The sequence below is a fragment of the Hippocampus bargibanti genome, linkage group LG09 (assembly GCF_051943395.1).
Source record: "Hippocampus bargibanti isolate YZ-2025 linkage group LG09, ASM5194339v1, whole genome shotgun sequence".
NCBI lineage: Eukaryota > Metazoa > Chordata > Actinopteri > Syngnathiformes > Syngnathidae > Hippocampus > Hippocampus bargibanti.
In genome coordinates this window covers 7,877,232-7,903,919 of record NC_142742.1, presented here as the reverse complement: position 1 = coordinate 7,903,919, position 26,688 = coordinate 7,877,232, and the positions used below count along the sequence as shown (strand labels likewise).

At 40.2% G+C, this 26,688-nt stretch overlaps 2 protein-coding genes and 1 non-coding gene across 6 annotated transcripts in view; all 3 read right to left on the bottom strand.

Moving 5' to 3' along the window:
* The window catches only part of arhgef10 (Rho guanine nucleotide exchange factor 10), a 53,065-nt gene extending 31,698 nt beyond the window's left edge, over positions 1 to 21,367 (bottom strand). The window contains exons 1-9 of one of the 3 annotated variants that reach the window (XM_089004805.1): positions 21,225 to 21,367; positions 13,136 to 13,247; positions 9,614 to 9,934; positions 5,898 to 6,194; positions 3,359 to 3,395; positions 3,160 to 3,248; positions 2,892 to 2,948; positions 1,526 to 1,704; positions 368 to 460 (exon numbers count right to left, since the gene is read on the bottom strand). In XM_089004805.1, coding sequence (XP_088860931.1) covers positions 368 to 460; positions 1,526 to 1,704; positions 2,892 to 2,948; positions 3,160 to 3,248; positions 3,359 to 3,395; positions 5,898 to 6,194; positions 9,614 to 9,934; positions 13,136 to 13,172 — 1,110 coding nt within the window. In that variant the 5' untranslated portion in view covers positions 13,173 to 13,247; positions 21,225 to 21,367. The remainder of the gene's footprint in view (positions 1 to 367; positions 461 to 1,525; positions 1,705 to 2,891; positions 2,949 to 3,159; positions 3,249 to 3,358; positions 3,396 to 5,897; positions 6,195 to 9,613; positions 9,935 to 13,135; positions 13,248 to 21,224) is intronic. The other 2 variants (XM_089004806.1, XM_089004807.1) reach the window with 2 other exon arrangements.
* trnai-aau (transfer RNA isoleucine (anticodon AAU)) lies at positions 13,007 to 13,080 on the bottom strand. The gene has a single exon. It is a non-coding gene; the product is annotated as a tRNA-Ile (tRNA).
* A 2,207-nt stretch (positions 21,368 to 23,574) lies between the features above and the next one.
* On the bottom strand, positions 23,575 to 26,314 carry LOC148893528 (protein CLN8-like). 2 transcript variants are annotated; one of them, XM_089004519.1, is made up of 2 exons: positions 25,684 to 26,314; positions 23,575 to 24,326 (listed from the first exon to the last, which is right to left on the bottom strand). In XM_089004519.1, exons 1-2 carry the CDS (start codon positions 26,218 to 26,220, stop codon positions 24,003 to 24,005), a joined length of 861 nt encoding a protein of 286 aa, XP_088860645.1. In that variant the 5' UTR covers positions 26,221 to 26,314; the 3' UTR covers positions 23,575 to 24,002. The 2 variants fall into 2 exon arrangements, 1 of the variants encoding a protein (XP_088860645.1); XR_016115999.1 differs by lacking the exon at positions 25,684 to 26,314 and adding an exon at positions 25,382 to 25,667 and having other exon boundaries at positions 24,189 to 24,326.
* Positions 26,315 to 26,688: the final 374 nt, after the last annotated feature.

The following is a 26,688-nucleotide window of genomic DNA, read 5'->3' as shown; positions in this document are numbered from 1 at the left end:
TGTATATGTTATCATTGAGGAGGGTTGAATCAAACTTATCTAATGAAGATCCTGGTGGCTAAATGAACATGAGGCCCCTGTAAAACAATGCGAAAATAACTTGGCAGCACATTATTGTGTAAAACTTTGAAACCTTGAGTGGGATTCATAATGATGAGACCAGCTACGGCATCAGTCAATGAGGCGAACCCACCACCTCCACCACCACCACCACAAAGCAATGACATCATTCATGCAGGAAAGGCGTACCGCAAGGTCAGTTATAAATGCTCACAGTCAAGTTGTCCAGACTGAGAGTTAAAAAAAGAAAAAAAAGATTGATACTAGTGGAACACAAGTCAGGCGAGGCGAGCTGCCGCTCGTTTACCTTCTGCTCGTGTTTCTGTTTGAGCTGCTGCAGCTCGACAGTTCCCACTGTATTTGCCATTAGATCTTTCATCTTTTTCAGATCTTGAGAGAGCTAAACAAAAGCAAAGCAAGCATTATTGATGACGCCAGGCAACTGTGCGTGGCACTGATTTCTTCGGAAAACCCAAATATTTGGTCATCTTATACTTGAACGTAATTATAATGAATAACAAAACGAAAGAGAATTATTTTATTTTACTTATTTTTTATTACAGTAAAGTCTCGTTATATCGATATTCAAGGGAGTACGAAAAAATATCGATATAACCGGGACTATCGATATATCCGACCCTGTTTGCATGTAATTTTCTCCGTGCGTGCATAGAAATAGTATCGATATAACCGGGACTATCCATATATCCGATATCGATATAACGAGACTTTACTGTATTCTGATTTCCCTGCGATTTTCCCACCAAGTCGCGGCTTGGAATTGAAGCGGATTAACGTGAGACAATCTATTTCGTCAATGTTTGCTTTCAACATAACAGACGTGCATAACAGACGTGCACATTCCACCATGACGTCTCTGATCCATTGTGAAAAGGATGCTTTGATCCTCTTCCTCTTTCATTAAGAACTGCTTCATACAACAAAGATGGTGCAGAAAGTGCTTTAGATTTAGGACTGTCTTTGTGTTGTAGTATCATTTTTGTTGTGACTTCAAGATTGCGCCGGGAGTGGCTGCCTTTACAGCGGCTCCTGTATTTTGTTTTTATACGTATTCCTTTCCTTTCCTCTTCCTTTCATTACTTTGCTGCTGTGAAATGTAAATTTCCACTGGGAGACTAATAACGGCTAATCCAATTAGTAATACAAGTACACTATGAACATGAATAACAAAAAATGTAGTGAATTTAACAAAATATTATTGAATATTTGTCTTCTTGAATTCAATTAGTTATTTAATTAATCATTTTAATTTCAATGTAATAAAAGGAGCGTACTATTGGTTAAAAAAAATCTGAATGTGACAATGTGTGGCTCATGGGTTCATATTCGGTACACGTTTCAGTAGATGTGCATTTCAAATCCAAGCATACACTCAAAAAAAGTCTGAGACATGTTTTTCCTGTTGAAACAGTAACAGGAAAGAAAAGGTAATTGTGGTACCCACGTGGGTCTTGCTCTGGGCGGGCTTCCCCCTCATGAACGCAACGGGCAGGCCATTCTCAGAGCGCCCTTCCCCATCGCTTGTCTCGTCATAGCTTTCAAACTCACTCGAGCTCCAGCCATTGTCGAGATCACCTCTTTCCTCACCGAGCTCTACGTCATCATAAATCATCTCATCCGGTTCTGAGTATACAGGAAAAAAACTGTGCATTAAAAAACTAAATAAGTAAATAAATTAAATAATAATAATAATAATAATAATACGAAGAAGAAGAAGAAGAAGAAGAAGAAGAAGAAGAAGAAGAAGAAGAAGAAGAAGAAGAAGAAGAAGAAGAAGAAGAAGAAGACATTTGATTTCCAAGCCCCTTTCAAAACTCTCAAGGACACTTTACAGTCACGGGATAAGAACATTTTTTTCTGCGGGTGAGCAGCGGCAGCCATTCGCGCCAGTGTTCACTCAAACTGAAAGTAACACAAACTCACGCCAGTAATGAGAGTGTGTATGTAGAAATACAATACAATACAATACATCCTAATTTATATAGCGTTCACACAACAGCTGCAGCTGTAACAAAGCGCTCCACATAATAGTCAACAAAAAGCAAAATAATAAACACAACAGGAACATAAAAATATGGACAGTATCACCTCTGCTAAAATAATGAAGCGATATGAAACATCTTCAGCAAAATGGGTCATAGTTAAATTGAAATGGACTCTAAATATGAATTATCAATGGAAAAGATTTGCAGGTATGTTTTTTTTTCTATTTGGCAGCTTATGGGTTCAAGCAGTTTCAGGCGAAAACAGGTTTTCGTTGTACTAAGTTCATCCTGTCTACTTGATATCTAATTTTAAGCAGATTCTTTACTTACAGACAGTAAGTAAGTAAGTAAGTAAGTAAAGAATCTGCTTAAAATTAGAAAACAGGTTTTGTTAACTCATTCACTGCCATTTCTGAATTTATTCGGGAATTGAAAAAATTACATGGAGCGCTATTCCTGAATTTGTTCGGGTTTTGGTTTTTCTTGCGAGGGGTGCCGATAAAGCGCTGGCCAGACCTCTGGCAATGTCTTTCCCTTCCACAAGGAGCAGTATTTGCCTTTTGTACAGCATGCCCCCATTTCAAGCTGTTTATGTAGTCCTAAAACTCAATATTCTGTGGGTCCTGCAATTTGAGTGAAAATGACAAAAACCCTGGCACTGGAGTGGACACATTTTTGTACACATCTGGCAGTGAATGAGTTAAGATGGGGCAATGAAACTAAAATTAAGATTACAAAATGACACTAAAATAAAAAACAGATATGCAATGTCATTGAAAGTTTTGATAGACTTTGCTAAATAAATAAATAAATAACATGAAATACCTGTGTTGGAGTCTGAGTTCTCCCTCGGAACATCATCGTAAATCACCTCATCAGGGTCTAAAAGCATAACGCACAAATCATGAGGTGCAGTGTAAACGCTTTGAATTCACAACCATGAGAGGATGCCTGCGGTGGTTTGCTTCCTCAATTAAAAAAAGGAAGAAGGTCCAAGACCTTTGACAAAATTTGAAACAAAAGTGAAACATTTTGAAGGAAAGGCAACTGTGTCTAAGGACAGAAAATGACACTGTCCTTTTGCAGTACTTACTTTCCATCCATGAAGTATTTGCAGGATCCGATGCCCATTTTGCCAGAGCATCCTCCTCTCTGATGGGTGGGAAATCTTCACTGAAAACGCTTGAAGACATTGAAAACAAATCAATCAGTCAGTATTTTCAATTTATTGAATGTAAAAAAAGAAGTGAATCATTCCTCAATTTGTCTAAGTTACGGTATCAAACACTCACCTGTCAGCGGAAATATTCCCGGTCCGAATCACCGTGACTGTAGGAAAAGAATGGAGCAAAATGTGGTAAAAGCATGTACTATACTTCTTGGTTTGACAGATTTTTACTCTAGCTGCGTTTGTAAAATGCAGATTATCAAACTTCAGTGCATAAATGGAAAGGTTTCTTCAGCCGTCATCTGTACTTTTTTTAAGGTGTCGGAGGTTTCGCTTCCTATCCAAGATGCCTCTTCAGCGAACTAAAGTTTTACTGGTAGTATCGGCCCTATATATATATCCCTAATGTCCAGACATGGCGGCGCCGGACACTGCTATGATAGGTCCCTACACTCAGGTTGGGGGGAGCAGGAGAGCACTCACAAACTGTGGGTACCCTCAGTGGTCGTTTAACAAATGTCAGAAAGAAAGAATAGGGAATGAAACCAAAAATTCAGAAAATACAAAAAGGAGAGGAGTAGCAGTACCTTACATTGCAGGAGTTTCAGAAAAACTACAGAATACTTTGGCAACACAAAATTCCTACTTATTTCATTTAGCTTTTTTTCATAAAAAAGCTAAATCCTTCATTAAACCGATATGGTGGGGCGAGGTTCAATTTGGATCGTTCGTACAATAGCCTGCTTAGGCAACATAGGTTAGGCAACATTAGTAATGCTGATGAGGTGATGCCGGAGGGAGAGGGGCAATCAGGCGGCCAGTCGTTAGTGAGGAATGTAGGAACAATCGGTGGGGCCGCAGGGAGTGGTCCTCTGCTCCCCGCAACCTGAGAGTAGGGACCTATCATAGCAGTGTCCGGCGCCGCCAGGTCTGGACATTAGGGATACATATATAGGGCCGATACTACCAGTAAAACTTTAGTTCGCTGAAGAAGCATCTTGGATAAGAAGCGAGACGTCCGACACCTTCAAAAAAGTACAGATGACGGCTGAAGAAACCTTTTCATCGATGGACCACTCCTGTACGACTGAGAGCTTACACAGACTTCAGTGCATAAATATTAGGAGATACTGACATAAACCAAGTCCAGGCTGCAATTGGACTTTAAAGAAAGTATGGACTTGTAAAATGTATCGCACGGTGTCACTAAAAGTTCCACTTTGCCTTGCAGAAAAAAAAGTGAAGTGAAATTTCCAACAAACCTTGGGTACGACTAGAACAAGCGAGATCATATTACATTTTGAGACGGAAAAGTTAAATTAGTGCTTTGGGTTGAAAGAATGGCCAGTATTCTCAGGGAGTGTCCTTCCATTTCTCAAAATATTTCATTGGGGCAACTCCATAATGTATTTTATTATATGTTATCATATATTCCATATGTTCTTCAAATAAATATGGTAAAGAAGGCACGTTTGATTGTCTTGGAATAATGATGTCAAATGTTTTGATTCGGAGTAACTTTAAATGACTTTCACTGTAATCTGGCTGTACAGCACGCTAGTGTTTCAGGAAATGGAACATATTCAACAGCGGGGGCGGAATTTAGGATAGATTCCCATGTGGCAAGGCTTTAGGAAATCCAAGTGAGAGGGTGGAAAAGTGGGCCGAATCAAAGCACTTGTGTGCCATGATCTTGGCGATAATATGTAGGTCTTTGGGTGGGATGAGAGGAATTTGACCTCCAGCGTAAAAAAAAATAAAAATGAGCTGACGTTTGATAGTACTCGAACTGGCACTTAAAAATAGCAGAAAAATAATGTTTTCCCATGAAAATTGTCTTCAATAGTGTGGATAGTTTCATAACATTTGTACACCATTCTGGATTCTGGCTGGTGCGGATCATTCCCTTGAGACTATTAACTGCCGTGTTTTTTGTCATTTTCACTCAAATTGCAGGACCCACAGAATATTGAGTTTTAGGTCTACATAAACATTCAATATAGGATAAGAAACCTTATACTCTCTTCTTTCATCAGAAAAAAATAGTAAATTCCTAAATTATATGACTCTGGAGTTATATGAGCTTGAAATGAGGGTGGCTGTCCAAAATACAATGCAAAGCATACATATTGGTTTATCCAGACACTCCCCTACTTACGAACATTCGAGTTACAAACAACGGTACATATGAACATTTTTGTATTAACTCATGCAGTATTCTCACCAGTTGTACATATACATATCTTTATAGAGCATATATTTTATGAAATGTTTATTTTTCAGCACAAACCAGTACAGGTTACTTATACAACCCTTAAACATACTTATATAAGCCTTAAACATACATTACATACAAAATATAACACTGAAGCAACTTACGAACAAATTCACCTGATGAACGACCGTTCGGAACGTATATCGTTCGTAAATTGGGGAGCGTCTGTATAGCGCTTCAACAACAGCTGAAGCTGGAACAAAGCGCTAACATGAAATAAAGGGAAATTCTGCCCCCTTGTGGAAGGGAAAAACATTGCCAGAGGTCTGGCCAACGCTTTATCGGCAGCCCCCAAGTAATACAAAAACTGGACAAATTAGGGAATGGCATTGAATGAGTTTACAAAAGTGAGGGAAAATACATTAACAAGCTTTAAATTGATTTTTACCATCCTCATCCGCAGAGAGGTGTCGAATGATGACAGGTGTGGTGTACGCAGGCGTGATGAGTGGTACACCAGACGGAGTTGCATAGCCACAGGGTACTGGTACGGAATAGCCTGAGGTGATACCACCGGGGCGGCTGCGGTTATCTGGGGATTCTCCAATTTGTTCCGTGGGCTCGACTGGTTCAGGCAGAGAAGAGGAGCAATCCTGCTGCTCGTGGTGCGGCGGCTCAAGTGGAGGGATGTCAATCACAGAGTAGGGATTGACTTTGGAGGAGCTCTTTGGGAGACTTTGGACCTCTGATGTGAGGAAAGCACATCGAAGATAAAATGGCGGCATCGGCCATAATAATAATAATAATAATAATAATAATAATAATAATAATAATAATAATAATAATAATAATAATAATAATACATTTCACTTATAAGTGCCTTTCAAAACTCTCAAGGACACTACAGTATATCATTCCCTTGTAAACGATAAAATTACATAAAAATGTTCATGTAATTTTCATGTAGTTAGAATGTCTGTGTCTTTTGTGTTTTGTCACATTATGTATTTTTTATATTTTTCTACTTCAAGATGGCGCCGCAAGATTGGCTGGATTTACAACAGCTCCTGTATTTTGTTTTGGCTGCTGTGAAATGTAAATTTCTCCACTGTGAGACAAATAAAGGCTCCTGTAATCTAATCTAATGTAATCAAATATGCATATTGTAGAATTACCAGTATCAATAAAAGTTATTCTCTGTCATGGAGGCAGCATTTCGGCAGCATCTATTAATACAGTGAAGTCTATTTAGGGGTGCTGCAGAGGGAGGGTTCGTCAGTCATTTGAATCTCTGATTAAGAAGGAGTAGTGTGGTTTTCATCCTGGCGGTGGAGCCGTGGACCAGGCTGGAGGGTGCCGTAGATTGAATGGGGGAAGTTTGTGCAACCAATCTACATGTGCTTTTGAAGCGTTCAACCATATAGCCCGGGGGAATCTTGTGGAGGGTGCCCCATGAATATGGAGTATCAGTCGTTCTTATACGATACGGGCCGTTTGAACCCTGTATGACCTGTGTCAGAGATTGGTCACGTCCTCGACAGTAAGTAAAATTTGTTTCCGCTGAGGGCTGGATTCCGCCAAGGCTGACCTTTTGTCAGATTTCATTCGTAACTTTTATACACATAATTTCTAGGCATAACTGATGTGTTGAGGGTATGTAGTTTGGTGATCTCAGAATTTCCTTTGTTTTTTTTTTATGTAATACTGCTGACTTCTTCCAGCCAATGCTTCCAACTCTCACTGGAGCAATTTGTCAGCGGAATGTGAAGAGCCTGTGATGAGAATCAGCAACTCCAAATCTGAGGCCACAAAAAAGGCGAGAATACCCTCGCTGGCTCGTGTTGCTATCCATTAGCTATCTACCTAGCTAGCAAACTATTTGCTATGTATTAGCTATCTAGCTAGCTATCTATTAGTTATCTATTGGCGAGCTAGCTTTCTGTCAATTCGAGTTATTCCGGGTTGAGTCAACGCTGGCTCGTGTTGCTATCTATTAGCTATCTACCTAGTCATCTGTTTGCAAGCTAGAGGAAGGCGATGTAGGCTCAGCTCACGCATGCGCAGTTGTCATAAATGCCGTTGTGTGAAGCTGATTAACACGGTTGTCTCGTGTCGTCTTTCCTCGTCGTTCACAGGTATTCAAAATAATAAGTGTTAGACATTCTCAATATGTTAAAGTAATTGGGGACTTATTGGGCAATGCTATATATGAAACCTTGTTTTGTGGCTTTGATGATATCTATTAGCTATCTATTAGCTAGTGAGCTAGCTCTCTATCTATTTGAGTTACTTCCGGGTTGAGTGAAAGCTGGCGCGTGTGGCTGCCGCTGCCCACCCACAGAAAAGCTGATCATGTGACTGTAAAGTGACCTTGAGAGTTTTGAAAGGCGCTTAGAAATCAAATGGATTATTGTTATTATTATAAGGTTGACGGCATTAATTAACTCATTCACTGCCATTCCCGAATGATGTAGAGCAGGGGTCGGGAACCTTTTTAACTAAGAGAGTCATATATGGCTCTTTTGATGATTGCATATGGCTCGCCAAAAAATATTACATATTATAATACATATTGTCGTTTTTTTCGTCGTTCATTTCCCGTTGGGGCTGCAGTTTTGATTGGATGACACTGACCTAGAATGGCCGAAAGCGCCATGTTGATTGGATGATAGTGGCCGTCATGTTGAAACAGGTAAACGCCCCTTTAAATGAGCCCAACTTGTGCACTTCAGCCTGAATGCACTGGAGCATTAGAGGAGAGAAAAATGTTCTGATTCTAATTTGCAATGAAACAATACCATCGATGAAACAGTCGAATGTCAGTGACATTTTAACAAGCCCCATGTTAACGTTAGCATCGACATACTTCTGCGAGAAGTAGATTGCAGATAGCAAGTGTGGAAGCTTATGAGCCGTGTGCAGGCTAGCTAGCAGGAACTTCGCCTCTGGACCGGCAAATTGAATTTCATTCCGATCGTTTTCCTGGATTTTTACCAAACACGAGGAACGGAAAACCATTCATGTAACGGTGAGTACTATCACAAAGTTAGTTTAAATAATACATTCTGATATTTTGTTGAAAAGTGGCCGCGCGTGCGCGCGTGTGTGCGCGCGCACGCGTGTGGCTCTCGCTGAAAAACATTTCTAAATATTTTACTTTTATGGCTCTCTTAGTCATAAAGGTTCCCGACCCCTGATGTAGAGCAACATTCCCGAATTTGTTCGGGTTTTGGTTTTTCTTGCTTGGGTGCCGATAAAGCGCTGGCCATGCCCGCTTGCAATGATTTTTTTTTATTTTCCACAAGGGGGCAGCATTTTCCTGTTTTCCATGTTAACGCTTTGTGCTACATAAACCAATGTGTATGTATTGCATTGTATTTAGGACAGCCGCCCTCATTTCAACCTCATATCACTCCAGACCAATATAATTAAGGAATTAACTTTTTTTTCTGCTGAAAGAAGAGAGTCTAAGGTTTCTTACGCTGCATTGTGTCTTTGTGTCGTCATATTTGTTATTTTTGTTTTTCCCAAGATGGCGGCGCGTGAACACACAAATTGGCGTTTTCATGTTTATTATGTTTGTTAAAGTCATTATAAGTGCCTTGCATGCTGGGTCCGAGAGGACAGTAATTTCATCTGTGCTGTATGTCATGCATATTAGCATATTTGACAATAAAGCCGACTTTGACTTTGACTTTGATTAAATGTTTATGTGGACCTAAAACTCAATATTCTGTGGGTCCTGGAATTTGAGTGACAACGACAAAAACCCTGGCACTGGAGTTGACACATTTTGCACATTGTCTGGCAGTGAATGAGTTAATAATAAAGAAATTGTGCAAGTCAGAGATGACGAGTCTGTTGAGGCTCAGCCTTGCATTGCATTCCATCACTGGAAATACAACAAAGTCACTGGCACCCCGACTGCTGCTGCTGGTTGCTGTCAACTGTTAGTGACAAAAACCAGCACCAGTCAGTGATACAAGGTGTCATGAGAGAAATACACCACCCCACTTTAGGACCAACCAGATAATATAATCAAAACATGTGAACGTGAACAACAATGACCAATCGACAAACACTTATAAGATAGTGACTCTTAACGAAAGAAGCATGTCAAAGAAAGTACTGGATTATGGAGCCAAATATTTGTGTGACACAAACCTGTTCTGTTAGCATCGGTTGCTTTTACATCCTCGGGTGGAGGAGGCAATGGGAAATCTAGCTCATTTAGCGCAGTCCCCTCAGTAGCATACGAGACATCAGCTGCTGCTTCCACAGCTGTCAAGAACTGGCATTCGGGTGATTTTGTTGAGGGAGGCATGTCAGGTAAGGAGGAAGCTATGTTGGGGAACAGACTGGGGCTTTCACCCTCTGCCGGATCTTTGTTGCTGGGCTTTGGTGGTGGCCGATCATCCTCAAGGATGTCATCGCCACTGTCATCAAAGTCAAAGGCTTCCCCTTCATCTTCATCTTCATCCAAAACTGCAGATAGAAATACAACTGCAACTTTAGGACTTGTCATAAACCAGAAACCCCGCCCTTGAAAAGAAAATGCAGATCAATGTCAAAAGTCAAGTGAATTCAGACATAACATCAAAGTAAAAGCTAACAAAGCAAGTGACTGCTTTGCATTCGATGTCTCTGTTTTGCCTATTGAAAAGCAAATATATGAGATTAAACAAATATATGAGATTAAACATCTCTCATCTCATCTCATTTTCCGTACCACTTATTCCTCATTAGGGTCGCGGGGGTTGCTGGAGCCTATCTCAGCTGTCTTCGGTCACGAGGCGGGGGACACCCTGAATTGGTTGCCAGCCAATCGCAGGGCACACAAAGACATACAACAGTCGCTCTCACACTCACACCTCGGGACAATTTGGAGTGGTCAATCTGCCTGCCATGCATGTTTTTGGAGTGTGGGAGGAAACCGGAGGACCCGGAGAAAACCCACGCGGGCCCGAGGAGAACATGCAAACTCCACACAGGGAGGCCGGACCGGGACGCGAACCGGCGACCTCTGCACTGTGAAGCCGGTGTGCTAACCACTCAACTACCGGGCCGCCCGAGATTAAACATAAGATTACTAAATACTTTGTCGCAAAATACATGTGAAGATAATCAAACGGGTTGTTAAAAAAACGTTGCTGCTTTGATTGACTAGTCACCAGTCAATCATAGTATCACCAGCCGCTAAGTGACAGTAGCATATTGGACAGAGCTCGCTTACTGTATCTGTAGCGAGCTGCATGAGCAAATACATTATTGTGTTGATTTAATCGGGGGTTTGTCAACCCACAATGGCTGAAGGAGAAGAAATGGATTTGGTTGCAGATTTACTGTTAAAACCATTTTCAAGATGGACTTTTCAAGAAAAAAAGGACATCATTAAGAAAGGTAGACTCCTCAATCCTGTTGTACAATCTTCTCTGCGGTGTGAAAGAGCGACTTTTGACCTCATATCATGAATCCATACGTTCATGGTTAAAAAGTAAACAGTTTAATGACAGTATTTCTTTCTCCACCAGTTATTCCCTGGCAAACGGGACCCTCGAGTAAACCACAGTCAGTTGCAGCTTGAATTGATTCAGACGTAGCACTACTGAAGGCCCAGGGGTAATTTGCACGGCCCGCTACGTGGATATACAGATGTAGCTCGTTTTTGAATGTAAGGGCTTAGACGAGTATACTCATCCAAGACTGAAAAAGGACCGTCAATGCAAACGTGTATACTTGTTTCTGTCGGGGAAGGGGTGAATGCCTGGTCGCTCTATTTCTGTCCATTTAAGAGCTACGCACAGACTTATAATTAAGGGTGGGGTTGACAAGAACATGGTATTTTCTCACCCCAAAAATAACATAGTTCGGAAAAAAAAAAAGCAGATTAGGTCTGTAGCTGACTGAGTTAATGATTCAAAGAATCGTAATCGCATCGAAGCGCTCACATGGCAACAGACTGGAAGCCCGCAACTCATATCTTTCCAAGTTTCCACCACAGCAATAAGGCCAGCCAAATACACAACTGGGAGGGGAAAAGAGTGCAACACATGATGATTTATTTTGAGTTTAATAAACGGGGGCAACGTTTGTGACATTTAAAACTTGAGTAGATGTGGGGAATACTACAGGATTAAAAATGTGAAAATATATGGCAATACACTCTCAAACAGCTCGCTAGCTCGTTTCATTTATTTATTCATTTGTTTATTTTAACTTCAGTGCTCACAGTCTTTGGCGCCAGGTATCAAGCGCTCCAAAATGAAAGAATATAGGTGACCACGGCATGCAAAAAAAATCTTGGATGAACTATCTTCATTTATTATTATTCATTCATTTATTATTATTATTATTATTATTCAGAAATCTCTGACTTTAAGCATTTTTCATTTTCAACTGATTTTGTCAAAGTTAATTTGGGGGTTCTCATATCACACTCCAGGACTGTGTTTTCTGAGAACCACCCATTCAAAGTCCACATTGTGCTTGAGAAATGACAGTAACAGTCAACAACACTAAAACTTCAGATGTCACCGTCTTGAAAAGCAACTGAGTGACCAGCTGGCAATTTCTCTGGCTTGTGTCTATTCCTGAATGCCATGTTTAGTTGATGTGTGCAGTGAAGCGGCATTCAGTTAAACACTGAGGCACATTGTTGAGTGTACACGCAGCAAATTTTACTCATGTAACTCCCTCGATCGTCTGCCTGCATTACACAGTGGAGGAGTGGGATTGTCTAGGTTTGCAATGCAAGGAATCAGCCGAGCAAAAAGATGACATACAGTTAGCCACAAAGGGGCAAATAAAACTATGTGAAGCTGTAATCATAAAACTTGTCCCAATACGTCTGTGTAAGCTCTCAGTCGTACAGGAGTGGTCCATCGATGAGAAGGTTTCTTCAGCCGTCATCTGTACTTTAAATCAAAGTACAGATGACGGCTGAAGAAACCTCCTCATCAACTTGTCCCAATGACATTTTCTAAGAAAACATACTTACAGTATGTGCCTATGAAGTGACGTGAACCATGCAATTCAAACCGTGTAAAGTGGATGAGTGCCAACAATCAGAATCAGAAAGCCTTAAATAGTCCCACAACGCGGAAATTTGCAGTCCACAGCAGCAATTTGAAAGGGGTTGGGGGATGAAAAGATTTTTAAAAAGTATTCTAAGCATAATAGAAATGTCAGAGAACTGAGATGTATACTGTGACTGTGCAAAAATGGAATGATGACGGGAATGATAATGAATATAAACAATTAATCATATAAATAGCCATTTATCAAGTCAGAGGGGAAAAAATGATAGTGTCAATTTTCTTCAGTGAGTCGAGCTAGAATTACTAGTCGCAGCCTTTTCTCTCAAACATGACTGATTGGAATGAAATCCTAAATTTGTGTGTTTTGAATCAGAATCAGAAAGCATTTAATAGTCCCACATTGGGGACATTTGATTATTCAAAAATATCTTACGCAAAGTGGGGATGATTTTCAAACAACGTGTTAACTAATGACCATTTTAGTGAACTTTGAAAACAAAAATATATCCACAAAAAAAATTGGCCCGTACGGGGATCGAACCCGCGACCTTGGCGTTATTAGCACCACGCTCTAACCAACTGAGCTAACCGGCCACGGTGTGCTGCATTGACTGTATACGCATTTCTGAGGAATTGCCTATGAACTTACTTTCGGCAGGCGGGGGAGGAAATTCTTCCATATCCATCTTTAAAGGCTCTTCTGCTGTACAATCTCAGTCCAGACAGGGTGCGGGGGATTCTAACTATGCGCACAAACATTCCTGAAGGAAATGAGAAGAAAGACAAGGAGGTCTGTCATAAGGAGGCAAAAAAAATACAGTCACTTCCATTGAGTGAAAAAGTGTACAAATTGGGATCCATTCTGAAATGTTTTGTCAACGGCAGAATCCCAACCAGGACTAATTCAGTTAAATCTGTGGATGAAGGAAAACAAAAGAAGCACTTGTACTATAATGCAGTACAGTTGACACAAGCATTAAGTTGTTGTTTACACATTTTCATGCATATTGCAGAACAGTGTCGTGTCTTGTCTATGATTGACAACCATTCCAATGGATAATTAAACAGTATGGGCCCCATACGAAGCAAACGTCATGAAAAGAAAGACGAGTCACGGTTACGTGTACGTTTACTCAGCTGGAACCAGATCAAATGAAGGAAAGTTTCTCCAGGTCTTCCACCAACATTTTGCAATACAATACAATACAGATTGATTTATATTGCGCTTTAACAACAGCTGAAGCTGTAACAAAGCGCTTAACATGGACAGCTATCATATACAGGAAATAAAGCAGTGACAGAGATAGTAGAAAGGGGTAAAACCAAAATCAAGTTGGAATTATGCTGAGTCGAATGCCAATCTTGTACCACATACCAGCAGTTTGTTAAAGCATATTTTAAATGACAGATTCTTTCATTTAACTTTTAACTAATTCACTAGACGTGCAAAAATGTGTCCACTCCAGTGCCAGGGTTTTTGTCATTGTCACTCAAATTCCAGGACCCACAGAATATTGAGTTTTAGCACTACATAAACATTCAATGCAGCGCAAGTCACTTTTTTTTGCGCCAATGTTGATTTCGATACTCACAGTGTCATATTTTTTGTGGAATATAAATCATATAATTATAATTAGTACTTCGACGCACTCTGATAGCAAGCAACTATGTTGAGGAGAGGAGTTTCTCTTCACTTATTTTATTTATCTGGCTATCTAGCTAGCTTTTTAGCTAGCTATCTGGCTGGTTACCTAGCTAGCTAGCTAGCTATTTGCCGTCTATTAGCTGTCTGGCTGAATATCTAGCTGGCTATCTATTAGCTAGCTCGATAGCTCAAATAATAGCTAGCTAGATAGATAAATAGATAGAAAGCTAGATAGCTATCTATTAGCTAGCTATTGGCTGGCTGGCTAGCTTTCTATCTATTAGAGTTTTTTCCGGGTTGAGAGAACGCCGGTGCGTATGGCTGCCGCTGCTCACCCACAGAAAAAAAAACGTATCCTGTGACTGTAAAGTGACCTTGAGAGTTTTGAAAAGGCACAATGAAATGTATGATTATTATGATTATTAAGAACCTTAGTCTTTCTTCTTCTCATCAGAAAAATAGTTAATTCTAAATTATATGGATCTATATGGATCTATATGGAGTTATATGAACTTGAAATGAGGGCGGCTGTCCAAAATACAATGTAATACATACATATTGGTTTATATAGTGCTTTCACAAAGCTGGAACAAAGCGCTAATATGGAAAAAAGGGGAATGCTGCCCCTTGTGGAAAGTAAAAAAAAACCTTGCCAGAGGTTTATCGGCACCGAAACAAAAAAAAACATTGCAGGAGGCCAAGGCCAGCGCTTTATGGGGCACCTAAACAAGAAAATACAAAACCCGAACAAAATCGGGAATGGCACTCTACGTCATATTTTCAATTCCTGAATAAATGTATTAATTAGTTAAAAATCAAATAAGAAGCAATTATAGACCAATAATGTATGTGGTAATTTTAGGGCTCAGAGGAAATTGTTCACACAAGCTCACTAGAGACGACAGCAATGTTAATTTAGACCTGCATGGGCATGAGAGCCCCTGCATTCCACACCAACAAAGTCTTTGTTGATTCACAGCCAGGGGTAACTCTTACAGTTGAAGCCCTTTAACAACAACAGGGAAAAAAACTTGTTGCCCTCAAGAATAAAGTAGAAGGCAATGACATCACCAGGCTTGTAACACAAAACCGCCATTGTAGACGTATCTATGATGCGCATTTTATTCATGAATCCGTGCAGCACAATACGACATAAGTCCAGTTATGTAGAAAACAAAGCAAGATGGTGGGGACACAGACACCATTGTGTCATTGTGCAATGGACATTTAGTTGTACAGCATTTGTTTGAATGCTATGCTTGATGAATTTGACTTCCAACATGAAAAGGTCAATTTTCCGGTAAATATGGCACACCGGAGTATAAGGCGCACCCCCAATGAATGGTGTGTTTTTAAGTATAATATATAAATGTATAAAAGTTTTTCAAATATAAGGCACACCACATTATAACGCGCTGCAGTGGAGGATGGGGTTACGCTGGGGTAACTTCTACAAGGAGAAATGGAGTCAGTGACTGCTGATAGTAGTTGCGAGATCTGTTGTGGCTCAATATTACTTCACATATAAGACGCACCTGTGTATAAGGCGCGGGGCCATTTTTTGACAAAAATGAAGCCTTTCGGGTACGCCTGATACACTGGAAAATACGGTATTCCATCCAATACATTATGGCTTTTTGATATTTGATTGAAGCTTGTGCAAGTATCAATACATCGACACAATGGAAACGATACTGCCGTCGCTATGGCTCACTTTGGTGTGTAGATAAAATGTATTATTATTATTATTATTATTATTATTATTATTATTATCTATTAGCTCGCTAGCTTTCTATCTATTTGAGTTACTTCCGGGTTGAGTGAATGCTGGCGCGTGTGGCTGCTGCTGCTCACCCACAGAAAAACATTAGCTATCTAGCTAGCTATCTATTAGCTGTCGAACTATCTATTGGCTAGCTAGCTTTCTATCTTTTGAGTTATTCCGGGTTGAGTGAACACTGGCGCGTGTGGCTGCGGCTGCTCACCCACAGAAAAACATTAGCTATCTAGCTAGCTATCTATTAGCTGTCGAACTATCTATTGGCTAGCTAGCTTTCTATCTTTTGAGTTATTCCACCCTGCTCACCCACAGAAAGATTTCTCCTGTGACTGTAAAGTAACCTTGAGCGTTTTAAAAGGCACATAGAAATGAAATAGATTATTATTATTATTATTATTATTATTATATCTATATTTTTTATGAGCAGTCAAGCCTTCACAAAATCTCAAGAGGTGACTCATATCTCTATTAGTTGCCTGGGACGGGGGTGTGAGGGAAGGAAGGGTGGGCAAAGGAAGCGATGACAATGTCTGCTATTCATCAAATTCAAAGAGGTGAAGTTACGAACACAATAATTCAGATTTTCAACATCAACATTTTAAATATTGCAGCTAAGTTACAGGTTTGGTATTTCATCGAGAAATATGAAGACGATACACATTATTTGCTTTTGTGTTGTGTTATTTCTTTGTAAAAAAAAAAAATCACCATTTGAACATGAACCCTCACTGTGTGTCATCACCATTGTAGGAACAATAAAAAGGCAAAAGTAAAATACTGAAATGAGCGAAAGAGCAATCCACCCCATGATTGATGACAGACTCAGTTGAGCATGTGACAACATGTTTGGATCGCTGAGCTACTTCAGTCAAGAAAATATCTGGTTTCTTGGTGAAATAAAAACAAATTGTTCTCCTGTGTTTAAAGAACAACCGACGCATCCGGACAAGTTGTGTCCATAATTTGTAAAATCACTTCAAATGACTTCGACTATGAGCGTATTTTACAAAGATTCCACGGCATATAGCCATATTTTACGTTATAAGACTCACGCTGTATATTCAGGAAGTCTTGTTTTCGAGTTGATGACGATGCCTGACGTGACGTCACGTCTGGAACGTCCCTGACCGAGAAAGCGACACACAATGCATTTTGGGTACTTTGTTCTGAAAACTTTGTGTTGATCCGTGTTGATGGCAAAATTTGAAGAAAAACACGATGGTGAATCGTTGTGTGTTGCACCAAGAGTAATATTTGATACTAGTTGGCACAAATTCCCAGCAGACAAATCAGCCCATTTCCAACGGAGCTTCGGCGCCATCTTGTGCATTTTCTGGGACGCTACATTGGAGTCCTGACGACTCAGATTGAGACAGCAGGACTTCTTTAATCGATTGCAAACATTTATGCTTTTCTTTTCAGAACTATTTGAATCACATTCATAACTGGATGAGTAACAAGAAAGCATCTTCTCCTCTTCTTCTCTGAAGCCATTGTTTTGATTCTCGAGCAAGGCAAGACGTCCTGGTGAGACGTCACGAACAAGGGGGCGGGACCTTCTGAATCTCGACATCTCCGAGGTCATTTTGAAGTAGTTTTGGGACACTTTAAGTTATTTTTATTGGTGTTTTGCATTTGACTAAAATATCAGCCTGTGTGTTTTGGGTATTTTAGATGGTATAAAACGTTTTTCTGATGTCAGTTAGGAAACAAAAAAATGGTTTCGGTTGTCCTTTAAAATCATACCATTTTCTCAACTACACAATCACCAAGCCCGACTTTGACAACTGTCTTGAGTGTGTGGTGTGGACATTAATGGCAAAAGACAAATGACGGCTGACTTTGACATTCATGTCATTGTTGAGAGGATGACATTACATTTTTATGGCGACATATAATGAAAACTTGGGAAAATATTTTTTTTGACTGCTTGTAAGCACATATATTCCAGATGATTGGAGCTAGGCAGACTGCGCTCTCAGGAATGCTGTGCATGACTACTTGAATTTGCTGTTGCTAGAGTAGATCGGCTCCCAAAGACTTCAAATGGAACAGACCACGCTTCCTCGCTAAATTTAGGAATAACTTCGGACAACTTCATTTATTTTTGCTTCAATAAAACCCGGTTTACATGATTTCTATCGACAATAACAGCAGTAATCCCTTGCTATTTCACGGTTCGATTATCGCGGCCCTTGATTTCGAACCTAAAACAAAAAGATAGCAAATGGCAGCGAAAGTCACTACAGTACGGTACTGTAAAACAACAGCGCGTCACTGAAAGCAGCATACAGCATTCATTCTAATTACTGTTGTTATTTTTTCATTTATTCATCCATTTTGAGGCCTTACTGTGCTGTAAATGCACAAAACCGAACATTAGCTCAGTAACCAAAAACATCAGTTGCATTTGGCCACACCTGACAATGAGTCGACGAGTAATGTAAACATTTTCATCACTTTGCTTATTGCACATAAATCGTCTTGACTTTGTTTATATTCATGTGTAGCCGCGCTGTCAACTCGGGCTTTCCTTTTTTCATTTGTTTTCGTGCTGACTCGGGCCGAAGCGGATTGGCCGAGAGACGACACTAATGGGCATTCAATCTACCTAAGGGCCTATCTCTCTTTCTGTTCTCGCATCGCATTAGTTCAGGTTACATACTGTACGTATTGTCATATTTTCATTCGTACTCAATACGCCCCCCCCCCCCCCCCCCCCCCCCCCGAAAATGGCTCCTAAACGCCGTGCCTTCAGAATCATCCAGCAAATCCAAAACGAAGAGGAAAATGATGACAGTGAGTGAAAAAGTCATATTACTTGACAAACTCAGGGAAGACAAAAGTTATGCCACTGTTGCATTACAATGTCAATGAACCTACGGTGTTATATCAAGAAAGCTGAGTAGTGTATCTGTAAATAATATACTGTATATATTTTGTCGATGAGAAGGTTTCTTCAGCCGTCATCTGTACAAAAGTGAAGGTTTCGGACGTTTCGCCTCCTATCCAAGAGGCTTCGTCAGCGAACTAAAGTCTGACTGGTCGTATCGGCCCCATTTATATATCCCTAATGTCCAGACCTGGTGGCGCCGGACACAGCTATGATAGGTCCCTACTCTCAGGTTGGGAGGGCGCGGGACCCCCCCCTTTTGTGGCCCCACTGATTGTTCCTACATTCCTGACTAACGATTGGCCTATTACACCCACTCCCCCCGGTATCACCTCATCAGCATAACGACCCTCATCAGCATTGCGAAAGTTGCCTAACCTGTTTTGCCTGAGCAGGCTATTGTAACATTAAACAACATTAAATTTACTCGTGAGGACATTCAAGAGAACCAACTAGCCTTCTTGGATTGTAAAGTAATTATAAAAGAGGACAGAGCGCTAAAAACAGAAGTCTTTAGGAAGGCTACGCACACTGACCAATACTTACTTTTTGACTCTAACCACCCTTTACAACATAAACTAGGAGTTATCAGAACCCTCCAGCATAGGGCTAAACTAATACCAACTAGCACTGAAGGTAGAGAAAAGGAGTCAAAACATATCAGGAGAGCACTCACTAACTGTGGGTACCCTCAGTGGTCATTCAACAAATGTCAGAAAGAAAGAATAGCGAACGAAACCAATAATTCTCAAGATTCTAAAAGGAGAGGAGTAGCAGTACCGTACATTGCAGGAGTTTCTGAAAAATTACAAAGAGTCCTTTGGCAACATAAAATTCCTACTTATTTCAAACCGATAAACACGTTAAGGCAAAAATTAGTGCATCCAAAAGATAGGCTACCAAATGAAAAACAAAGTAATGTAGTTTATTCCATACATTGTAAGAATGAAAATTGTAAAGAGCAGTACATTGGGGAGACTCAACAAATTCTCAAAAAAAGACTTTATCAACATCGCAGGGATAATACTAGTGGGCCTCAATCGGCAGTACATTTGCACCTAAAAGCTAGCAACCACTCATTTGACGACAATGAGGTTAAAATCTTAGCGAAAGAACATAGATGGTTTGAAAGGGGGGTGAAAGAGGCGATTCTTATAAAACAACAAAATCCTTCATTAAACCGGTCTGGTGGTGTGAGGTTCAATTTGGATCGTTCTTACAATAGCCTGCTCAGGCAAAACAGGTTAGGCAACTTTCGCAATGCTGATGAGGGTCGTTATGCTGATGAGGTGATACCGGGGGGAGTGGGTGTAATAGGCCAATCGTTAGTCAGGAATGTAGGAACAATCAGTGGGGCCACAAAAGGGGGGGGTCCCGCGCCCCCCCAACCTGAGAGTAGGGACCTATCATAGCTGTGTCCGGCGCCACCAGGTCTGGACATTAGGGATATATAAATGGGGCCGATACGACCAGTCAGACTTTAGTTCGCTGACGAAGCCTCTTGGATAGGAGGCGAAACGTCCGAAACCTTCACTTTTGTACAGATGACGGCTGAAGAAACCTTCTCATCGATGGACCACTCCTGTACGACTGAGAGCTTACACAGATGTATATATTTTGATAGTGGACTGTTTATTGCATTAGAGTTTTGTACCATACTACAAACATTTAATGTGCTTCTTTATGCATGTGTGTTACAGCTAAATTTCGCGTTATAAATATTTTTTTTTTCAATCATACACAGGAAATTTTACCAATCCATGTAGGGTTCGCTACATCGCGGTTTTTCATCTATCACGGGTGGTCCCGGTCCGCATTAACCGTGAAAGACGAGGGATTAATGTGCTATCCAAACTGGCTATGTTTTGTTAAGTTAAACGGTGGACGTAAAATGCTATAAATCCAGTTGGAATTTGAAGTTGGATTACATACGGGTGTGCTCAAATGCAACATTTGAGAGGTCAAGCTTGACGAAAATGCTGTATTTTTAGAACAGGAAAACTATTTAAAATGACAGATAATAACACGTCATTTCCTCGTTTCTCCTGTTACTGTTTTATTCCAGACACTGTGGTTAATGAATTATTTTGATTTTTTTTTCTACGGCCATTGTGATATTTGGGACAGCGTAGTTAATGAAACACTTGCCGTTGAAAAAAAAACACAAGTGTCTAAAGTCGGACACGTTGACACTGAGTAATGTTTTTGGTCAGCTCTGGCATCTTGACAACCTTTGGCGCCACGTTAAAGGCGTGAGCCAACACGTCGACTTGGAACACCAAAACTGCGCGCTGCAAACTTTAGCACACTTTGGAGCTCTTACATTAAAAGTTTGCAAAACACCTCTTGTGTTTTGGGCGGACTGTGTGCAACTTTATCACAAAAATAAAAATAAAAAACAAAACACGTTCTCAACTCACCATTTCACGACTTCCAACAAGTGTTACAGTTGATCCATTTGGTTTAATCCTGTACCCGTTAAAAATGAATATTGTGCATTACCGAAAAGATATCAAAACAGTTTAACCCGGTGTCCTCCTAAACAAGAATCACTTCGATGCAAACTGGCTCCATCCTGGGAAAACCCTCGTATACATGGCCTACCATTTGATTGGTCAATGGCCGAGCTAAGAAGGCGCCTATTGGCGGAATTAACGCGTCAATCAATTTGTTAACGTCTTCCTCTCCAGGAGGAATGGAATGTGATCACGTGACTTGTGAAGAGGCTACCTACTGCACAGCTGTCCAGAGGTTTGGAATCTTCTAAAGTTGCACGCTTGCTTTATAATAGCTTTGTTTCCATTTTTTAATGTTCATGATTAATAAGCAATTATTAATTTTAATTTCAGTAAGTTAAGTAATTTTAATTTCACGCCCACACACTGATGAGATTCAATAAAAATGCGTGTCATTTACACTATGGCGCTACAACAACAATAACATAGTATTTAACAATATGTTATTGTTGTTATAGGTCACGCATTTGAGGTGCTTCATAATAAAATGGATGTTTTGAAATATGTTGTCACTCATGTTGAAAGCAAGCCATTAAGTACGTTGGAGTGTTGACCTGCAATTTTGAATGTATCAAACACTCAAACACTGTGATCATCAAGTGGATGCTGTGAAATTGTCCATTTAAATTCTATTCATTCTAAATGCATTTGTTTTTACGACCAAAAGTGTATTCATTTAAGTATGCCGTTGAGTCAGTGAGCTGAAGTTACAGGCAGCACCACGAGCTTAACTTCCATTCGACGTCAGACCGGTGCCTTTTCTCGTCAATGGGCATTAATTGACCGAAATTTAATTGGTTACTTGTCAAACATACTCGTCACTAGTATGTGAGGGTCTTAATAAAATACAGGGGTAATTGTTTATTACAACATGAGCTTTTGATATTATTATTATTATTATTTTTCTCCTCACTAAGAGTATGGTACACAGAACAAGCATGTTTGCCAAATTAAAATGATTCAAATTAATAAAATATTTAGAATTATAAACGACAATGCTGGAGGGACTTTTTCGGAGCTACATAATTTTTTGACGAAGCTACAGCACCCTCCAGCGCCGGTTAAGGGCAGTCCATGTAACCTATTACCATTCAACATAGAAAACTTTTGCATTTAACTGAACAAGTTTCACACGTAATTAATTTTGTGACTTAATTTTCGACAAGACCGTTTCCAGCATGTGGTACACATTGAACAATATTAGTGACATTTTTGTTTGGTGGCTTTATTCTGAATCCCTTCCAGATGGCCGCATTGCTTACCGTATCTCTCAAGGGGGGATCCGGATGTCCTTCAGAGGAAACTTTATTTGTAATTAAAAAAAAAATCCATTCTGAAACAAATACTGTTAAAAATCACGTTGAATGAAGCAAGGGCTAAAACGGTGTCATTTTGTAAATGTTCAGCAGGACTGTCTGGAATCCACAATGTGTTGGCATATAAACCAGTCTTTCCCAAACATTGTTTTTTTGCCATACCAGAATAAAGTGCAATTGTACATTATATTCTCCACAATAAATGGTAGAGGTAACCTTTTTTTTAATGCAAATTGATCATCGTTACTGTTATTTGTGTACATGCGCAAATATTAGTACTGTATTTTCCGGTGTATAAGCAGCGCCGGAGAATAAGGCACACCCCCAATGAATGGTGGATTGTCAAACTTTTTCCATATATAAGGCGCATCAGAGTATAAGGAGCACTATCAATGAATGACAACAGTTTTTCAAATGTAATATGTAAATATATAAAAGTTTTCCAAATATAAGGCACACCACATTATAAGGTCTGTGTAAGCTCTCAGTCGTACAGGAGTGGTCCATCGATGAGAAGGTTTCTTCAGCCGTCACTTTTGTACAGATGACGGCTGAAGAAACCTTCTCATCCACATTATAAGGTGCTACAGTAGAGGCTGGGGTTACACTCGACTTCTTCTACAGGGGGCAATGGAGTCGGGGCTGCTGACAGTAGTTGCAAGACTTGTTGCGGTGCAATATTACTTCACATATAAGGTGCACCGGCATATTTTGAAGAAAAATAAGGCTTATGGTTGCGCTTTATACACCCGAAAATACAGCAGTTATTCTATTCAACTGAATGCGCAGATAATATGAAACTATGACTTGAAATTAAAAGAATTTTGACAAGATATTTCTTCCAAGGCTTTTGTGGAAGTATTTCCTGAGCAATGTGAGTGGGGGAAGCATTTGTGCATGACATGTCATTAAAAAAACAGGGCAATACAACAAGTGTGACAGGTTAAAAAGTACCTTATTTAGTATTTGGTTACAGGTAAATCAAATCGCATAGTTACATTAATTTACAAATGGTCTACATCTAAATTTTCTAAAATGTTTATTTAAACAAGGAACACCTGCTTTGTTTAGTGTTTCGTGTCGGACCGATTTACCTTGTTAGACAGGAAGTTGTTGTGCGCATACGTTTTGTATTACTACCTCTGGGCACTCGAAGTAAACCACGGTTGAGTCATGACGTACACCGCTTGTCTTGTGTTTTTTTTTCTGAATCCCACAACACCACATCCCCCCGATTACCAGAGTGGAGAGCGCAACACAAGCAGTTTGTACAAAATAAAAAGCATTGCTTTTTTTATAGTTGGAGTAAACTTAAAGTGTAAGGAAACCAGTTATAAAATGAGGCAAGCAACGTCTTTGCTTCTCCTCAACTTGCATGGGGTTTGACTGCAACATCGGTTTGATCCCCTTCAATGTTTATAGGTTCCATTTTATAGTCAAAGTTCAAGGCAAGATGTTTGAACAGTTGCATAGTCTTCTTGTAGGTCCAAAATGGATTCAGAATAACAATGAGTATGGTCATGCCGATACAGGAGATGAGGCGTAGGGCCAGGGGAAAGTTGTCTTTGATCACTGCCCAGTGCTTGAAGCATACGCACCACATGTAGTAGCTGACGACCATGCGAACATGCAACGTGTGGATCATCACCCATTGGTTGACTATCCAAAGTTGACTCTTGCCCCATCCGACCTAGCCATGAAAAGATCATATTTTTTCATCCTCATATTGTTTTGAAGAAATTACATTGATTAGGTTGTGGGTCATTTTTCCGTTTTATGTTATAAACATACTTGAAAAGAGAGACAACATATTTTCTATCCCATTGGGATATTTTTGAACTGTTTGGAAGAAATGAAAAAGGATATCCAGTGCTTTATTCAGAGGTTTTGTACATGGCTGGAGCTTGATTTGTTCCCAGCGCTGACGTCATCCAATGACAGCTGATACCTCATGGTTAACAGTCGAGTGGATTGGCTGTGCATCTTCTCAGCCCCGAGCAGCACCGACCTCTGTCTTATCACGTGGGTTATTATTATTTAAAGGACAATCGACACCATTTTTTTCCGAACTGACATCAGAAAAACGTTTTATAGCATCTAAAATATCTAAAACACGCTGGCTGATATTTTTAGTCAAATGCAAAACACCAATAAAAATGTGTCCCAAAACTGTCACAAAACGAGCTCGGAACTGGGCAGATTCAGAAAGTCTCGCCCCCTTGTTCGTGACGTCACTATTGGTCACACACTGCCTTGCTCCAAAATCCAAACAATGGCTTCAGAGAGTTCAGTTTCGGAGATGCTTTATTGTTACTCCAGTTATGAATGATTCAAATAGTTCTGAAGAGGAAAGCATAAATGTTTGCAATCGATTAAAAAAGTCCTTCCGGATCAAGTCGAGCCGTCTGGACTCCACTGTAGCGCCCAGAAAATGCACAAGATAGCGCACAAGCTCCGTTGGAAATGGCTAGTTTGTCCGCTGGGAATTTGTGTAAACTTACACATTCTTTATGCGTGTTAACGCAATTGGCTGCGACACACAATTATTCACTATTGCGTTATTTATGTCGTTTTCCTTTTAATTTCGCCATCAACACGGATCAACACGATGTTTTCAGACCAAACAAAGTACCCAATATGCATTGTGTTTCGCTTTCTCGGTCACGGGCGCACCTTCCGTGATGTCAAGAATAAATAATTTACATAAAATGAAAAATTACCAGATTGCATTCGTCTCTGACTTACTCTTGTCTAGGTCACGTGATACATACCGCTAAAATTAGCCCACTGTAAACTAGCAAAATGAGTAAAAACAAACATCTTATTTCGATGTATTTATCCGCTGGTCCGTTTGAAATGTCTGACATTAAACCGGTCCGTGGCGCAAAAAAAGGTTGGGGAACACTGACGTGGGGGATCGTCATTAACTCGAAAAGAGACTTCCGGAATATTCAGCGTGTCAAGAAAATAAAGGATAGCCATCTGCTGGTCAACTACGGAACAGCAGTTATAAACAAATGCATCAGCTGCATTTACAATTACTTTACCTTCGGAAGTATCCAGGATATGCAGGCGAATGGTGTGGTGATCTCCAGCAGGAGAGCCACGACTGCAAAAAAGTGGCCACTGGAATCCGATATCAATGCCATGCAACCGGATGCTCCCAACGCGAATACATGATGAATTGCCAGGGAAAGGTCAAATGACCGAAACACCAAATTATAGGTATGAAATGCTACATTCTCAAAGAGAAAATATCCTGTGGTGATGAAGAGGGTGAACCACGACCAGTTCTCCTGTCCCCTAATGATGTCTCTGCTCAACTCCGAATCCCAAATGAGTGCTGTCAAACCAGTGACTAAACTCTGGATGCCGAACACTGAACGGGTAGCTATATGGCTCCAGTAGAATTTCTGTTTAGCTTGTAAAGAGTTGTAGACGTGTGACAATGCTGAAGACAGGAGGTGAAAGAAGAGCAAGACAGATGCATAAAAGCCAAAACCAAGGCCAATAAGTTGGAATCGAAATTCTATCATGGCCTGGGAGGTGGAATTCAACAAAAGCAGCTTCTGCCCAAGATCCATTGTCAGAGACTTGATAGAAATGAGGTTCCAGTCGCCTACAAGGTTTGAGGAGATGTGATGAGTGAGGCAAGCTGTGGAGAAAAGAATGGAAGGAATTGGACAGATAAGTGCATATCAAGGTCCCTCACCTCAGGGTGAGGGAAAGGCTTCTGTTTTTGAAGTGTATGTCAATAGCCGACGGAAGAACTGGCACACAGAATCTCATCAAAGGCATCAAATCCAGTGGGACCAGTTCTGTTGTCAACAGATATTTTATTATCATTCCGGTTCAAACTAAAACATTGCATCAAAGAGTCTTTTTTAAAGGACAACCGGCACCATTTTTTTGTTTCCTAATTGACATCAGGAAAACGTTTAATAGCATTGAAAATACCCAAAATTCGCAGGCTGATATTTTTAGTCAAATGCAAAATACCAATAAAAATGAGGTAAAGTGTCCCAAAACTACTTCAAAATGACACCGGAAAT

Excerpts from the sequence above, each read along its gene's own strand:
- LOC148893528 (XM_089004519.1), bottom strand. The coding sequence starts at position 26,220 with ATGGATCTTGGGCAGAAGCTGCTTTTGTTGAATTCCACCTCCCAGGCC. Across the intron at positions 24,327-25,683 it reads TATCCTGGATACTTCCGAAG|GTCGGATGGGGCAAGAGTCA; the intron begins GTAAAGTAATTG and ends TTTCATGGCTAG.